We start from the raw sequence: 17,385 nt of genomic DNA, 5'->3' as shown, positions 1-17,385 counted from the left end.
AACTAAGGAGCCTTCTGATTTTTTTGGTAAGTGCTATTTCTGTGAAAGGTTTAATTCACATTCATGAGTGATTGATAGGTAACTGCTTTTCTGTTTAGTACTTGTCATTATGTTGAATGTTCACATTTAACCATTTGTGATGTATGCTTTGTGTGGATGTAAAAGTAAAATATTATGCCAATCACTTCAGCAAGAAACATGGCTGTTAGTCTTGTTCCCTGTAGAAACAAACATATACTTTGAATTAATTTCATATCAATGTAAAAAGTTGTCCTTAGTCTGGTGGCCAGCCTCAATGGGGCTCCCTGGGAAGGAATATTGGTGGAAGGAAACAGATGCTGTGCTGGAGGAATTTTTCTTTTTCACCATGAGAGCTCCTGAAAACAAAACTTACTCCTAGCACTCATTAACCTTCAGAGAGCCTTAGAAGAATAAAAAGGGAAGAGGAAAAAGGAAGGAAAGGAGCATGGAAAATTCAACGCTACCTGCTGAGGCTGGAGTGGTTCTGAACAGATCTGTAACCTGACTGGGTGAGTTGGCAGCTTGGAGAGGCAACGTAAGCAGTTAGCATGAAAATCAGCAATAAAAACCCCAACTATGAAAGGAGCTAATGCCACGTATCAGAGAAGGATGGGTTCTTTGCCACCCTGTTGTCTGATCTGTGCAAGGTTTCCTCTTTTGATGGGGCTGTGAATAATGTATTGCCCTAATACTTCTCACTATTATGAAGGTTGTACTGGTTTTGGCTGGGATAGAGTTAATTTTCTTCATAGTAGCTGGTATGGTGGTGCTATGCTCTGGACTTGTGATGAAGAGAGTGTTGATAATTCAGGGATGTTTTAGTTATTGCTGAGCAGCGCTTGGACAGAGCCAAGGCCTTTTCTGCCTCTCACCCCACCAGTGAGTAGGCTGGGGGTGCACAAGGAGTTGGGAGGGGACACAGCCGGGACAGCTGACCCCAACTGACCAAAGGGACATTCCATACCGTATGGCGTCAGGCTCAGCAATAAAATCAGGGGGGGGGGTACTGGCTGGGTATCTGTTGACTAGTGGAGAGCAGCTGGGCTTTTTTTATCAGTTGGGTTTTCATTTACTTATTAAACTGTGTTTATCTTAACCCACGAGTTTTCTCACTTTTACTGTTCTGATTCTCTTCCCACTCGCCTTGGGTGTGCAGCTGTGTGATCTTAGGGGCCTACCACAGTATAAGCTCCAGTTGGAATATAGGTGCCAGTTCTAGTAACACAAAGTCCTTCTAATCACAAAGTTGTACAGCTGTCTTTAAACTTAGTGTATAATTTTTAAAGTGGATAAAAATCCAAGTCTGCCCCTCTTTCATTAAGCATGCTTACAAGTAACTGTTATTCCTTCCCTGTCATGAACATCTCTTAGCAGTTTGTTCCTCAGCAAAACAAAGCTTTCCAAATGTTTTCTAACACTGTTAATTACTTGTGGTCCTGCAGCCCAGCACAGGTAAGGGAGATTTATGTGCCTTAAAAGCAGAGGTATCTAAACTAGCTCTCAACGAGCTGCTTAACCCCTGGAAGGCAACACACTGGAGTACAGCTCCCCTAGGCATCGTGCTGTGCAACCCTACCTTCCCCAGCTGAGTCTGGTCTTGAGGGAAAACAGGTCAGACCTCCTGCCTTGGGCTCTGCTGTTTGGCTGCTAGGAAAGCAAACGCTGCCTCATCCACCACAGCAGCCCGCCAGCTGGAAGCATCCCATGAGTCGCCTGTTGGCCCCTGCAATGTAGCATATTACTTTGATCAGCTTTCATGTACACAAGACTTGTTTGTACTAGAAAAGTGACTTATATGGTGAATACCACCTCTGGGAGTAAAGAATCTTTTGCTTATTTTACCCTGAAAAATACAAGCAAGCAACTGCTAGTTTGATTTAGCTTTAGCAATAGCTTCATTTTCTTTGGTGTAAGCCAATACCCATGTGTCTATTCCCCTCCCTTACTTCTAGCTGCTTTTATTGCAAAACTCCTATATCCTCAAGAATTACAAGCTTAGTTCAATTTGCCAGGCTTCTGTTATTTCATTAACTACCTTTCTTCAGGTGGTCAGAAGGCCAATGGCTTTAGCATTTACTATCTTAATTGGTGGTTGTCGCTTTTAAGTAACAAATTTCTGTGCTTTAAAAAGTTAGAAGTTTATTATCACTTGAAACAGCTCCTGCTCCATATGAGTTCAAGGCAACTTCTGAGATTACCTACTACTTTGTAGTTTTTTTGCCAGTTTGCCCTTCCAGAACCACCAGCATCTCTCTTCCTTTATATAGTGAACTTCAGAAACTGTTTCTGGGCAAAGAGAGGAACAATAATAATAATTTAAAAAAATCCACAACCAGAGGAGGAGTTGCATTTTTGTTGTACTGATATATTCCAGGCTTGTGTGATTTTTACATTTATATAGTTTACATTTTGCTTGACCCATAAATAACACTTGCAAGATTAAGAGGGCCATAGCTTAGAGAGTATTTACATAGCCCCACCATGCATACAGAGCTTTTCATACCTAGTAGACAAAATTAAGCTGTTTTGCACTAAGCATTTTTCAATATTTTTCAACTTAAAACCCCTGACTAAAATACAAGCAATATTTCATCCATAATGCTGCTGTTAAACCCCTAACAAATCTAGTTTGATATTGTAACAAACTTCTTCAAATTCAGGGATATAAAAATATTCAGCTTTTAAAATTTTAACTGTACAATATGTACATTAGTATTTGCACTGTTAAATTATGAATACATTTAAGCCTATGAAATACTACATTATAAATATCAATGTTTTTTGATTTAGAATTGCAGCTAATACATTTTAAATCCTGGATAATGCATTTGAAAAGACACAATTCTGGAGCCTAATCCTTTAAGCCCTTATGAAAGTATTTGTTACGTAAGTAGATTCATTGACTTAAATGGGGTTACATGCCTGAGCAAAGGACTCCAGCACTTGTACATCTCTTTCACTGATAGGGGGTGGGAGGCGCAGCCTAAAAACCATCACCACTCATTGGCAGCTAAGTCCAACTCCAGCAGCTGAATGAGTATCTTCCTTTAAACAGGCACAAAAAAAACCCCCTTAGAATTCTTAAAAAATTGTGGAGGGGAAAACATAAAAGTTCAATGTGTAAACCATTTACTGCTGCTTTAGTATACATCAAGGCCTCAAGCATTTCAGATCCCACATTCTGATTTTTGCCTCTTTAATAGTGGTCTCTTTGGAAAAGGAGTGGGTCTTTGTCGTCCCCCCTCCCCCCAAAAAAACCCAAATAAAACCAAAAACCACAACAGTTTTTGTAAGGAAACTTGAAGGAGGAAGAGTGAGTTTTATCAGTGAAGAAACGGCACAGTATAGTGCCTTCTTTTTCTTGGTGGCAAGAGGAAAAAAACATCAAAGATCACCCTGTGTGGGTATAGCTACAGCACAGGATTGGCAATTTTATTTATTGATCTCTGTTGAATCCCCTCTCTCAGATAATTCAACATAGGTGAATAGCGAGCATAAAATAAAATGTCTACAAAACATCTGTATCAAGAACTGCAATAACAGTATTTTGACAGCTGAAATGTATTATGTAAACCTAGCAATATCCGAGCAGATCATCATTTGGCATAGTGACATTTCTGAATGTTACTTGTACAATGTAAACTCTGGCAAGGTTATCATTTACACTGGCAAAGCATTAAGAACCTTAGCAACTTGCCTAAGTACATTTATTAATAGAAAAAGATGTGGTTCAAACTGTAGCTACAGAGTTGACTGGTTTTCCTGACTGTTAAAACAAATTAAGAAATGATGCAATTTTTGCCTTTGTGTCCCCTCTTCTTCTTTGATTTGGTTGTCCTTTGTCCAAACTGAGAACTAGATAATGCAGTAGTTGGACCAGACAGGTCATCTGTATAGTATGGGTATCTCAGTGATCGTGGCTGTGGAATTGGCTGTCCTAGAAAATATCCTTCCTCTTCAGAATCAGATGATGAAGATGAAGTTGAACACCAGGAGTCATCTTCCTCACCATACAATCCAAAAAACTTATCAACCACCTGATTCCGCAGTGCATAATCAGACCTAGTATGGGCATATTGTCCATACAACTCCGCATTTTGAATATATGCCCGAATCTCACGTGAGCTTCTATTTTGAATAAATTTTTCATGATCCTGAGGGGAGTAGTAACGAAATCTCTCTCTTGGAGAGCATCTTCTTTCTGTGGCCAAGTTAAGTGCATTATCTGAACGAGACTTCCTACTTCTTCTACGATGATGAGAAGGCCGATTTCCACGCTCTTCAAAATGGTAAACACGCCTACGAGTCCTTTCACTCATTGGAGGCTGACGGATTTCAACATTCTCATAACTTCCATTATCAATAACATCATCTGAAAACTTCACTTGCTGTGGTCTAGACTGGGATTTAGATCTTCTCAGTACAGGCATATGCACTGGCTTTTCCTCTGGCAAGACCTTTTCCTGACACAACTCTGAGCTCAGACTCTTCAAGGACTCTGTGCTCCGGTGGAGCATTGAAGAATTCAGAGTCCCCATATTGCTCATTTTCTCACAATCCTCTACCTCCAGTTCTTCGAAAGTTTGAAGAGAGTAAAGAGATGGCCGTGGCTTGCTTTCTCCATCCATCGAAGCCCCTGTGGTGGGAACAGAGAAAAGAGTTGGGGGGAAAAAAAAAATAAATGTAAGGACCATCCAAGAGATAAGTATTGTAACAAAATATTGAACATTTCTTCTCAGTAAAGCAGACCTTTCTAGTGTTATTTGGAACTATTACCAAAAGGACTAGCTTCATAAAATATTTTAAGTCAAAGCTTAATTCTTCTAAGTATTAGCTCTGATTACCAAAGAATTACCTAACATTAGAACATCAAGAGCAGAAGAAATCTCATGGGTTTAAAATTTTTAAACAGCTCTAACACACATATATCTAAGCCTCTAAGAAAAAGAGAATTTCTTAAAATTATTTACAGTTCGTGCTTACCATTTTTAAGGCTAAAATATTTAATGCTTCTGGTATCACTAAATTCAATATTCCAACTGTTGCTAGAGGAAAGCCAGGCTTACTGCCTTGCAAAGAAGGATCCTTGCCCTCCAAAAATCATCAGCAATAAGTTGGCCTGGTTTACTCCAGATCTGTGCCCTTCATTCCCACAACAGCATCATTTGCCCTGTGACCTTCCCAGGTGCAACACCTCTAGTTCCTCTTCTTCCCGTGACCCTGAATCAAGCTCCCCTCAGCAGTTCTTTCATTACTGCTTGGGCAATGCAGCATGCAGTCAGGCCTGAGCTACACGAGGAGCTACAATAATGCAGGTTACAGAAGGAAAGAAATGGAGAAGACGATAAGACAACTTTTAAAATGGGTCTCCCGTATCTAACTCTCAGGTTTGGGTTTTTTGTAGAAAAGGAAGGTTAACACACACACACACACACACACACACACAAACACACACACACACACTTGCATATCTGACTTTTATCCCTTTGGCTAATTTCAATCATGTTTGACAAGTAGGTTCACAAAAGTGGGTTATCAGTTTCTCTTTAGTCAATGAAGAAAGATAATCTTATAAACCTCATTTCCTAAGCCTGAGTAGGTTACCACCCTTGCAGATTTTCTACATACCTTTACAAGCAATCATTAAGTTACCTGAAGTGTTTTGCAGATTATTTTTAATATTACCCTAGTATATAATGCAACTTCTTGTACTTAAGGTATGGGGAAAAAAAAATAACCTTCATTTGCTTAAAGCAGTCATTTGTATAAACAAATGCATAGTTCAAGACCATTCTTACTCTTTAACATTATGGATTTTTTTGTTATAAGCAAACAAAAGAGAATTCAAAAGGAAAGAAGAATTTAAATAGAAATAGCAGAAATATATCTTGTGGAAGAATATGTGCATGATAAAAGCTACTGCATACTTTACATGCATCTCTTGCTACTAAAGCTGTTTAAAAATCAGAGATACAAAAAGTTCAAAATACTCCATCAAAACCAGTCATTCTTTCCTCCATTACCTGTTATGTTAGACAAAGCCAAAGAATCCATTGAGTCTCGAACACTCTGTTCTTGCTGTTTCAGGTCAGACAAACATTCAAGTGAACCTCCATACCATGGCGTTTGGTCATGTTTGTATCCTGAAGCCCCATGTTCCATGTCTAGCTCCTGGATTTTCCTGCTGCTGCCAGGGCCTGGGTGGCTGCCATAGGCAGAGTCACCCAAGCCATCTTGTGACTGGGCCCAGTACATGTCTGATTGATACTTCTTACTTGCTAGGCTTGCATTATTTTTTTTCAAGTCCAACTTGCTCTTGACCATGCTATCAGAAATCCAGTGTTCGTTCGATCTAATGTCTACTTCAGTGGGCTGCTGGAAGAGGCTTTTATCACCAAACTTCAGAAGAAGTTGAGTCATGTAGTCTTCATGTTCAGCCCATTCTTCAGGGTCTTCAGGCATTTCTTGCTCTACCCTTCCTTTCCAGAAGTCTTCATTAACAAAGCTTGCCTCTTCCCTTGAAAGGCTTAAGTCATCCAGCTTACGAGAAAGAGTATCATCAGCACTGTCTGAAAGACCAGGAAATTTGTAATTGAGGGCTGGTGAGAGAAGGAGAGACTGGCGGCACTGGTCGGCTGACCGGCTGCTTTTTCCCATGCGAACACTCCTCCTGGAATCTCTGGATCGAGCAGACTGAAATGCAGAATCAGAAGAGTCGGAGGCATGAACATCCTCTCCCAAGCTGCAGGTTTTTGAACAGTAAATCTGCCCTTGCTTTGGAAGGAAAGGGCAGCCAAGCAAAGAGGTCTTGCACTGAGCACAAGAAAAGCAAGTCTCTGTGGCATGCCAGTGCTGTCCATCGTAGGTCATCTGAGCATGGTCAACACAAAAAAAAAAAAAAAAAAAAAAATGCTTGCAGAATCCACACTTCTAGAATGTGAAATGATTTCATAAATTGGCTTTCCCTTAATTTCTTAATTTGTAAATTTAATGCTTAAAAAGAACATACTTACCAATGTGTTCCCCGCAGGTCTCACAGTATTCTGCATAGAGAGATTCAAAACAGTTACAGCAGAATGGACGCCCATCCTTCATGATGTATCTCTGTCCACCCAGAACTGTTTCACACTCAAGGCAACAGAAGTGCTTCATGTGCCAGTGGCGACCCTCAGCTTCTGTACACTCATCAGCAAAAATTATCTTTTCAGAGATAAGAAGTAAACTTTTAGTTACGTGGCCAAAACCTCACCTTGGGAGTTAGAACATGCAAAATATCCCAACTGTGCAGTACATATGCTAAGTTTATTTTTATTTAGCTGCCTCTTGAATACAAAGATAGAAACAACCTCCCCATAGCAACTGCAGCTTTCTGAATTTTTCTATAACAAAAAAAAAGGAAAAAAAAGAGAAACATGTCCTTTTTAAAGCAAAACACATAAGGAGAACATAAGAATTCAACCATTAAAGAAGCTATCAGGACCATATTTTGGAGTACTTGTACAGATCCTTTTTCGAATTAAATGTACAAGATTCAGTTCTAAATACAAACAAGCATATGCTTTCTAAATACCATCATATTGCCTGTATTATTGCCAATTTGACAAGAAATGAAACATCCTTCAGCCTTCAAACACCTCCAGGCAGCAGAGTCCGGATTTCTTAAACAAATGGGTCTGAAGTTAGTAATTGGTCAAGTAATGCAGTTTGTTAATCGAACAACAGGAGCGTAGATTGGCTGTAAAATGTGGATTATTTACCTCATCGCAGGCTGAACATCGAGGTTTGAGAAGTTCAGCATGGTGTCTGCCACAGTGGATTTTTCCATCTTGGTAGAAGTAAATAAGGTCAACGAGCAGCTCATTACACGTGAAACACACAAAACATGAGGGATGCCAGCAAACACCAGGCCCAGCTCTTGAAGCAAAAACTGCAACTTCACCACCATTTACTTTTGTACCACACTAGGAACAAAACCAGAAAGTGAACACACTTCCCATCCCAAACTACTACCTTTCTAGCATTTAAACAAAGTTAAAACACCCAACCCAATATATGCAGGTTTTATTCCAAAATTCTGACAAGAGGGAAAAAAATATTCTCAATTTTAGTTTAAACATATTCTGCGCATCAACAAATGTTTTGCGAATAGAAGTTCATTTTATATATAACATTTTCAAGCATATGCCTATTTTTCATTTGTCATTGCTTCAGTATGAGTCAGCAACAAGTTTTTCTGAGTTAGGAATGAATCAGATTCACTTCATTCCCAGTACCAAAGGTTGTATTTTACTTAAGCAAACACTACCTTCTTTCTATTTACATGCAGTTTCAAAAATAATCTTGTGTGTGTGTGTGTTCAGACATAGACAGAGATAAGCCTACATTTAATACATTTAATACTGAGATACTGTAGTTTTCCATTATTTAGCCCTCTAGTTGTGTTGTGGCACCAGCAGTTATTACCTGTTCACAAACTGCATGCATCACTGCTCTTGAGAGTAGTTTAATAGTGCCTCGGCCGAGTGCCTCCTTTTTGCGCTGAGAACTGAACATCTGCAGTTCTTTCTTTTCTTCTTCACTTAAAGACTGGCAGTATCTCACCTTCCAGTGAAAACACAGGAGAACTTATTTTAGATACTGAGCTTTTAAAGTAACAGTTCAATAAGTAAGTGCACATATGCAAGAAATTAATCAGGCATGCTGGCAATCATTAAACTTTTCCAACTTGTCTTCTCTACTGTCTTGGTATTTAGCTAATATGGCATAATACAAAAGTAATATGGAGAGAGATTTTGTATTGCAGAGAAAAAAAACACACTACACTAAACTAAGAAGTTGTCTAGGCAGGAAATAAGATTTTTAAAAAGCCAAACCAAAACCTGCTGCTATCCTAAAATAATGGAATGAACCTAAACCAGCCATAACATTGCCCTTTAGATTTACGGTTAAGTGCCTGCAACTAAGTATTGCAGTATACACAAGATCTTAAGTATTGACACCCCCGCCCCCTTTCCTTACAAAGAGCTTGTTTGTTATTTCCACTTCTACTCCAAGTTACACTGCATATCTGAGATGCAAACCTTTTACTATCACAAAGCATCCTTTTTGTGTGCTACAATGCAATTCCAGGAATTTTGTAGGTTCCTGGTAATTGGTGGGTGGCTGCAAACACTATAAAACCAACTTGTGTTAAGTTTATTGCAGTGACACCAAGCCTCGTAGCAAGCAAAGGCAGTGTCCTTCCAGACAGCTCTTATCTGCACGCAAGCCACCCGGACAGCTAAACAATGGACTCAGTGTACACACCGTGCTGCTTTATAGGTCAGATGCCACTGCAGGCCATGGTTTAGGCTTGTAATAAATACACAGGTAGGTAATTCTCCACGTAAAACCTCCAGGGAGACCTAAGCCTAATGCTGCATCCTGAATTCCGTATTTACCTCATTATCATGGGGTGGCAGCTGATAGAGAAGTTGTTTAATTCGGTGCTTCTCTCCAGGGCTGTTAACGTAAGGGACCTTCTCCTCTGGCAAGCAGGCAAAATACAGCTGGACCTGACCAGGAGGAACACAAGAGCTCAAACTGAGGGACACACATCACCCAAGCCCTGCAAACCTCCTTCAGCTACTGTTTTATCCCAGGTCTCATTTACAAAGTAAGAAGGTTACGCTACATTAGACCTGTGACAGAGTTTGTGCTGAAAATACGAGACACAGATGAACCAGCTCAGCAAATCTGAATTGTCTCTGATAAAACTAGCACACAGCTGCTGAATTGTTTTTCTGGAATGCAATTTGCAGTGACAATTAGGAGGGGGTATCATAAATTATGCACATTTAATGTTCTCATTACTCCCACCCCCTTCAGGGCTGGTCAACAACCCCGTGGAAATTCCAAGTTTCCCTCTGCAATTTACCACACAAGGCATGAAGCTTTCCAGAAAACAGCCACTATATAAACAAATTTAATTTGCTCTCTGCATTTTACACATTGTTGAGACAAAAGCTGTTTTGTAGTCTCCTGCTGATCAAGGTTCACCCAAAGCATCAGCTTTCATTGCTTCCATGTGGGCTTTGGTAAGAAGGTGGAAACATCCTTCCCTTGGGAGGAGGCTGGATCCAGCCACATTTCAATCAGATGTAAATTAACTGTAAAATCTTCACGGGCTGCATGTTTTTGATAAAGAAATCAATATTAGGTGTACACACCTATCAATCTTCACTCTTTTTCTTCTTTTTTTTTTTTTTTCCGAAGAAAATTATGACAGGAAAACTGTAATGAACACTATGACAAAGCCCAATGGCAAAAAATATTTTTGTGGAACAGCTACAGATTTATTGTTTTTCCTATGCAGTTTCCAGCTTGTCACGAGGCCTGGGGCTGTAAATAAGAACCGACTACTGGCAAAAATATTACTTGCCATCCAGATTTAAATAATGCTCAGGTCAACAGCTTATTAGTGTGCAAGACAGATGAAAAAGCAGCAGTAATCAGTCACTTGACTCAGGAAGCAATCAAAATTATATGGGAAAGGTTGTACAAAACATGACTTGGTCTTCATTTAACTAAAATTTAAACATCAGAAGTCTACTGTAAGCCCACTTACTACTGACTTTATTTCAAGAAGCTGCAGGAAAACATAACAACATGCAGTAAGAACTGGAGCTTTAAAGATACTTTATACCCTTGTTCTCAAGTTTATTTCACTGTTCTCAAAATAGGTCTTTCTTCTTGGAAAAAAAGTCTTTAGTGAGTTTGAGCTAGATGGATTATGAGTGTATTTTAGGGCCCTTAATTGTTCTGGCAAAATGTTAGCTTGCTTGTTTGCCTTAAGGTCTGATTCATCACAATCCTTATATATGCTTAAGTAAGCGATAAAAAGACTTTCCCTAAAAATCGCCCATTATTTGCCATTCCTGCTGACTTGTTACTTTATTTATGATTAAGAAAAATCTCTGCATAGCAAAAAGGAGACATCTTCTACACCTTTATGACTAAGGACTGTATTAGCTTGTCAGCTGAAGGAGGGTTGCTCTGCCTCTGTTAGCAGACGCTACAAAGCCACTCTGTCTATTTAACACTGGAGTCTGAGTTCTGGATATTATTGAGTACACAGATTCAGCACAGTTGCAATATCATCAAGTAAATAAATACCATGAGAGGTTGATTTTGATCTCCCATTGCAACTTGCTCATCAATAATTTCACTTTTCTTTTCATTACTGTGATGCTACAAAACAAAGAAGGGTAGAGGGGAAGGAACAGCCCAACCCATCCACAAGTGTCAGCTCCACAGACTGTACAAGAAAAAAACCTGCCATGAACAAATGGCAGACATACAACTATTTAAACAAAACAAGTGTAAAATACATTACTACTTGTCACAGCGACAGAACACTTTATGTTTGCCGTAGTAACATACACGTTCTAGATGTCAAATGCCACATTATTAAAAAAGTTGTACAAGTGCAGAGAAGTACCGGCCAAGTAGCACACTGCCACGAGCTTTAATAAGTAATAACTTCACTTTCAGAAAGCAAATTTCTATCCTGCTTTTAGACACGACAATACTTACACCTCTGTGTCACTTATTTATTGAAAAATCTTGTCTGGAAACTTTTTTTTTGGAACATAGAACTCCTCAGTGACAAGGATTTTAAGCTCCCTAAACACAGCCTCATTGGAATAGGAAACAAAAACAGAAGTGAAGAGCTCTGGACGACTTTACATTGTAAGAATTTAATTAGGCTTGTAGAGGCAGCATATCACTCCCTTAGCCCTTACAAGGCTTATTGTAAAAATGCAGAAGCAGAGTTGGTACCTGCTCTGGTCTGAGGCCTGGGGGGACCCAGGCATATTCTTCCAAGGCACAGCCAGAGTCATCATCAGATGTTGAGCTTCGCTGACACCCGAAAACAAGATTGTTGACTTTGGGCTCCATTTCCAATGGCTTAAGTGTGAAGTGTAAAATGTTTCAGCTGCAGCTCATCAAGCAATTGATCTGGAAGAAGAGATTAACAGAGTTTTAATAAATTTGAACATGCAACAACTAATTATCAATGTAAATGATCTTACAACAGTTTAATATTCTCTGTGTGGCCCAGAACAACAAACGATTGAAGCATCATTACAGCTTGCTACAAGCAATTCAAAAGTGCTTAAAAGAGTTATAAAAATAAAACTACTCAACAAAAGGAAAACTAGACACACACCACCATATTTGGCAACCACAATGCATTTCAATATTAACTCTTGTCATCTTTTACACTTCTGCTTGTTTCACATCACAGGTTATATGTAGGTATATCTAGGAAAGACTTGTTAAGCAGATATTATCAAAAGGAATGTCATGAGCTCTTCCTCAAATCATTACTACCACCAATGTAGTAACACAAAAGACATGACAACCGCTTGTCAAAAACTAAAGAAGTTGTTGGGGAAAGACAGTTGTGCAAGTAGCATCCTGTCTTTCACAAGGTAGGCACAGAGCAGTGAGCATCTGCTGGATTCCTCCGAGAGCTTTGTTTTAGCTGTACCAGAGTGGAAGGGCGTTGGTCCAGTTAAATAGCTGAAATCCAATTATGCCAGATTAGGCTCTGTAAAATACATCATGATTGTTCTGTTAATTTAAAACCCTACAGGGAGATGCTTCTGTTGATTCATGAAGCCTGTGAAGCTTAGTATCAGTGGGATCATTTTGAGTCACAACTGGCAAAGGCGGCTCTCACCAACATCCATATCATTCTGCAGTAAAAAGCTTATTAAAATATATATATTACATTAATTCTAGCAGAAGTTCTTAGGAAATTCAGACCAGGCATTTCAGTGAAATACAGATAACCAAAACCAGAGAGGATGTATCCTACCATGACAGACACCCTGTACATTACTGTAAAACGTGCCTTCCCCATTTTAGGCAATTCTTTCACCTATTCATCTAAACACAGATGCAATCTTATCAATGATAGATTTGAGCTGTAGAAAATGTTAATCTCCTTGACATATAACCTTGCTGGTGGGTCTAAAGGGGAGAGCAATCTAAAAACTTTAGTTTTTAGATTAGTTTTTAGGTCCCACATTACATTTCCAGTCTCATCACCACCGTATTAAAGAAAACAATTTGCAGACCAATCACAGATGGAAGAAAGATTTAAGACCATGTACTCAAGTATTCTGCTAGTTAGTTACTCAACAGAAGTTCTTCCTCCTTGGAAGCGTGAGGCACTGTTAGTGCCAGGCTCTGCTGATTCAGTACATAAACCCAAACCTGCTTCATAAAGTGACCACATGCATCCAAAGCTGCTAACTCAAGAGAAATTATGATATTGAATATTACACAGTCTATCTACCCTCATTTTCTATTTGTCTATATATTCCCACACCAAATAAAAAGAGATGGGATTGCTTAACTCTTCCACTGGACTAGTGCACAAAAAAATTAACTTGTCTGTTAACTTTACTCCAAGAACTTCTGGTTCAAAAAATATGTGCTATTTTTGGTGCACTGCTAAGATGCCCAACACATTTCTATTACACTGCACTTAATAAAAGACTCATTTAATATTTGATGGGGCAAGCAAACCTCTCAACCTCCCCTTTGAGAAAAGGCTATTTCTATAAAGCTTGTGAGCTGTCAGGCAAATTTTTGAAATCTTACTCTAGCTGAACAGCTGAAGGTTAGCAAAACATTTCTGAGCTTAGCATCACCATATTACAGCCTCTGTCAAGGGAAGTGACTAAAACCAAACTCAGTCCTAAAAGCTCAATCTTATATATTTAAAACAGACAGACTGACATCCCAGTACATACTAGCTCCCTTGAATTAGTTTCCTTCAGAAACAGATGATAAGACAACTGATACAATACTGTTTCTCCTGTGCACATACTAGTGGAAATTAAGTATCAGGTATGTTTTTGTTATTGCTTGTTTAAAACCTATGTGTGAGGAAGGAGGAACAGAGGAATACTGTGATACAGTTAAGAAATCGCTCCAGTAAAAAAAGACAAGTGCTCATTGTTGTGGACGGATGGGATGCTCAGGTTGGCAGCTTGTGTCCTGAATCATCTATACACAAATAATTCTGAATTATAAAATCACTGTGAGTACCACTGAGAAGCCCAAGTCCTTCCAAGATGATCTTAGAAGCAGACAGAACTGGTTTACAATTTCCCTTCAGAAAGAGGTAGATATCAGGTTTACAATAACATGCCACTCACTGACACATAAGATGGTATTTCCAACTCTTATGGCATTGCAACACAAGAACTTGTGTTGGTCAAACTGTCACTTTTCAAGAACTGACTCCTGGCCAATAACCCAAGAATAAAAGGAGTCACTAGGTGAAACACCTTTGCCAACAATTCATTAGGCAGCCTGACCGCAACCGAACCACAGGAAGCAGGTCTGAAATGTAATTTAGGCAAAGAGACAGGTTCAGCTCTGCCAGTCCCCAGGCACTCAAGCAAGGTGTACCCCTGGCTCGCTCACAAGCACACAAGTAACTGAGCAATGGCTTCATACTGGCTGTTCAAAACCCTTTCTCCTTAAGATCAAAGATTAACTTCTCTGACTTACTTTCTTCTCTTGAAAGACAAGGAAACAAGCCAAAATCTGAATGCATAAAGACTTGTTAACTTGTCAGGATTTTTGAACACTAAGGCTACATGCTACGTCTACATGTCAAAGCGCAGCTCTGGGTAAGGTTGGGATTTGAAGTATAGCAAAGGTACTTAAGTAAAGGACTGCTGCCTAATTCCAAAGGAAGACAAGGCATTGGTATGAGAGACCACACTGCTTTTCCACAGACTGATCCTGCCTGAGTCACCTCTGACCCATTCATTTCAGACAGCACGCACTCCAGCTCCAACAAGAGAAAACCACAGACCCACAGGTCCATTTCCCAGTGATACAGGGACAGGTTGAAAGGATGACTGGTAGAGAATAAAGGAAGAATACACCTCACCTCCAACTGTTAAATGCAACTTTACAGTCAGGGTGTTCCTCCCCAGATGAGGCAACTGAAAATGTTTAAAGCAAGGTTCATAAATCTCAATGAACCGAGATTACTCAAAGGACAGCATTCACTTTAAAAGACGAACGCTGCCATAGAGCTGATGTTAAGCCAGCTATAAAGTGACTGACAGTGAACCATATATCAATACAGCCATGTCACAAATATTGTGGTGTTGCTAAGAGTGAGGTTTCTAAACCAGCCCAGCTTAACAGCAGGCTACCTGCAGAACTATTTTAGCAATTGCTTGTTTAGGAGTTCTCCTTCCTCTCCTGCTCAAGTGTAATTTGGTTTGCATTTTAAAACTACAGGGTTCTTCCTCCCTATCCCTCAACTGCACTCACCCTTCAAAGCAATCTGTTCAAAATTATTACATCCTAAGGAGGATTCAAATGAATATAAACAACACCTGAAAAAATAAATGCTTTCCAAGGGATGAGTAGAAAGGTAGTCTTTCTACTCCTGCCATGACTTCTACAAAACACTGCAAGGATGCCTTGTTTTGATTTCTTAAAGTCTGTGGAACATTATGGGGTTACAGCTCTGTTCAAATGCTATCTTCTCAAAAAAAGCTTCATAGCTTACAAAGAGCTATGTCACCGGCAGCTTGACAGCTATGAATAACATATTTGAATTAAACAGCTAAATTTAATTTTAAAAGAAAAGCAATTAATACATTTTTTCCACTGATGGAATCACATTATGACAAAAGTTCTACCAGCAAAGATAAACCATGCTCCTAATTACAAACCTACTGGTACACAAAATATTAGGACATATTTAGAGTAAAGCTATTGCTGAACCCCATATAAAGGTTATCCCTGCACTAGGATTTCCAGCTCACTGAATATGTTCACCCCTGACCAGATAGAAGAGGTCATGATTTGTGAGCACAGTTACACAAACATCTCCTTGCCCATCCCCTGCTGTTTTAGTCTGTCCTGCAGGGCAAATTTAACAACTTTTTTGTTAGAAGGCTTGTTAACAAGGCTATAGGGGATACAAGATGCATATCACATGCATCCATTCACAATGAGGGCTCAACGAGTTAAGATTAGCACGGCCAGCCCATTCACCTGCTTATTGGATCCCTGGTGCATGATAATTACATTAGAAGAGGAAGGATGTAATACAGCAGCAATAAACCACCATAAAATAACCATTAATAATTGAAAGACTTATTTCCAATATGTATTATGCAAATGATCAGAAATTCCCATTCCCTACCTGCAGTACAAGTAACGTATTTACGGACAGCTCTATGGCTCTGTACTTGGGAAATATGGATCCAGAGTTGAGCAGAATTTTTATCAGCATCAGCACACAGCAACTTCTCCAGCTCTTGGGTCCTTTGAGTAACGACCTTTCCAGAGCGAAGGAATGAAGCCTCTATACTTGGCCATTCAACAGACTTTTAGATAGACCCTAGGAGTAAGAACTAGTTTTCCCTTTCATACACAGACCGACAGAAGAAGTTAACCACTTTCCTCCTCTAGCATCCTGGCGCAAAGAGCACTTTTCCAACTGCAAGTCAGACGATCCTTCTCAGAGTATTTACTTTTGACAAGCCACAGTGCAAAGACAGGCTACCTGCGTTAACAAAGGGAGGAAGCACTGTGACAAAGCCTCGGCCCAAGCCAACACGTCTCTCTTGGCCGTGTCACGCCTGGCGAGGATGGCAACACCAGCAAGGACAAACCTCTAGCTAAGGAAGCGTGATTCTCACGGATGCTTCCTCTCTCCTTCGGAGGGTGTACACATTGAGAAGGAAAGAAATCTTGCCTTTTACAGTCTCCTATTGATTTTTTTAAATTTCTATTTTAAACAGCAGCCAGACTTTACTCCAATGTACACATATACTCAGGTTTCACCCCGTCACCTGTTGGCTCCCGAACAACACCCTTCTTTGTTAGGGCTCACAGCCCTCATTTGAGACAAGTTTCCAGAGAAAACACTTCAAGAAAGTGCTCCGTAAGTCACAAGACTGGAGTTGTTAAAAAAAAAAAAAAAGAAAAAACCCAAAACATTCCACGCGCAGCCCGGTTTATTCTGACAGGCGCCGAGCCGTACGCGCCCATCTCAGAGGAGCTGGGACGCTGCCTCCCTCAGCAGGCAGAGCTCTCTGAAGGACAGGTGGTTTTTTTCCCCTCCTGCCCGAGTTTCCAGGACGTTACGGTGAGTGCGAGGAGCCCCCAGGCCCCACCCCGCTGCGGGGCCAGGGCCGGCTCCTGTCTCCCACCGGCGACGCGGAGGCACCGGCACCCCCCAGCCCGGACGAGCCGCGGGGGGAGCGGACACCAGGGACTGCACACGCCCTCTGCCCAGCGCCGAGGCAGCGGCAAGGCTGCCGGCGA

The 17,385-nt window shown here is 40.2% G+C and overlaps 1 protein-coding gene across 1 annotated transcript; it reads right to left on the bottom strand.

Annotated features, from left to right (window-relative positions):
- Positions 1-2,370: 2,370 nt before the first annotated feature.
- PRICKLE1 (prickle planar cell polarity protein 1) lies at positions 2,371-12,619 on the bottom strand. The gene is made up of 7 exons (XM_026868511.1): positions 11,842-12,619; positions 9,462-9,575; positions 8,485-8,622; positions 7,779-7,982; positions 7,035-7,221; positions 6,045-6,908; positions 2,371-4,657 (listed from the first exon to the last, which is right to left on the bottom strand). The coding sequence occupies exons 1-7, from the start codon at positions 11,959-11,961 to the stop codon at positions 3,801-3,803; spliced, it is 2,484 nt and encodes an 827-aa protein (XP_026724312.1). The 5' UTR covers positions 11,962-12,619; the 3' UTR covers positions 2,371-3,800.
- Between the last annotated feature and the right edge of the window lie 4,766 nt (positions 12,620-17,385).

The sequence above is a fragment of the Athene cunicularia genome, assembly GCF_003259725.1.
Source record: "Athene cunicularia isolate RWA chromosome 1 unlocalized genomic scaffold, athCun1 chr1_part2, whole genome shotgun sequence".
Taxonomy (NCBI): domain Eukaryota; kingdom Metazoa; phylum Chordata; class Aves; order Strigiformes; family Strigidae; genus Athene; species Athene cunicularia.
Note: the sequence above shows the minus strand (reverse complement) of the source record. Positions and strands in the feature narration are given on the sequence as shown.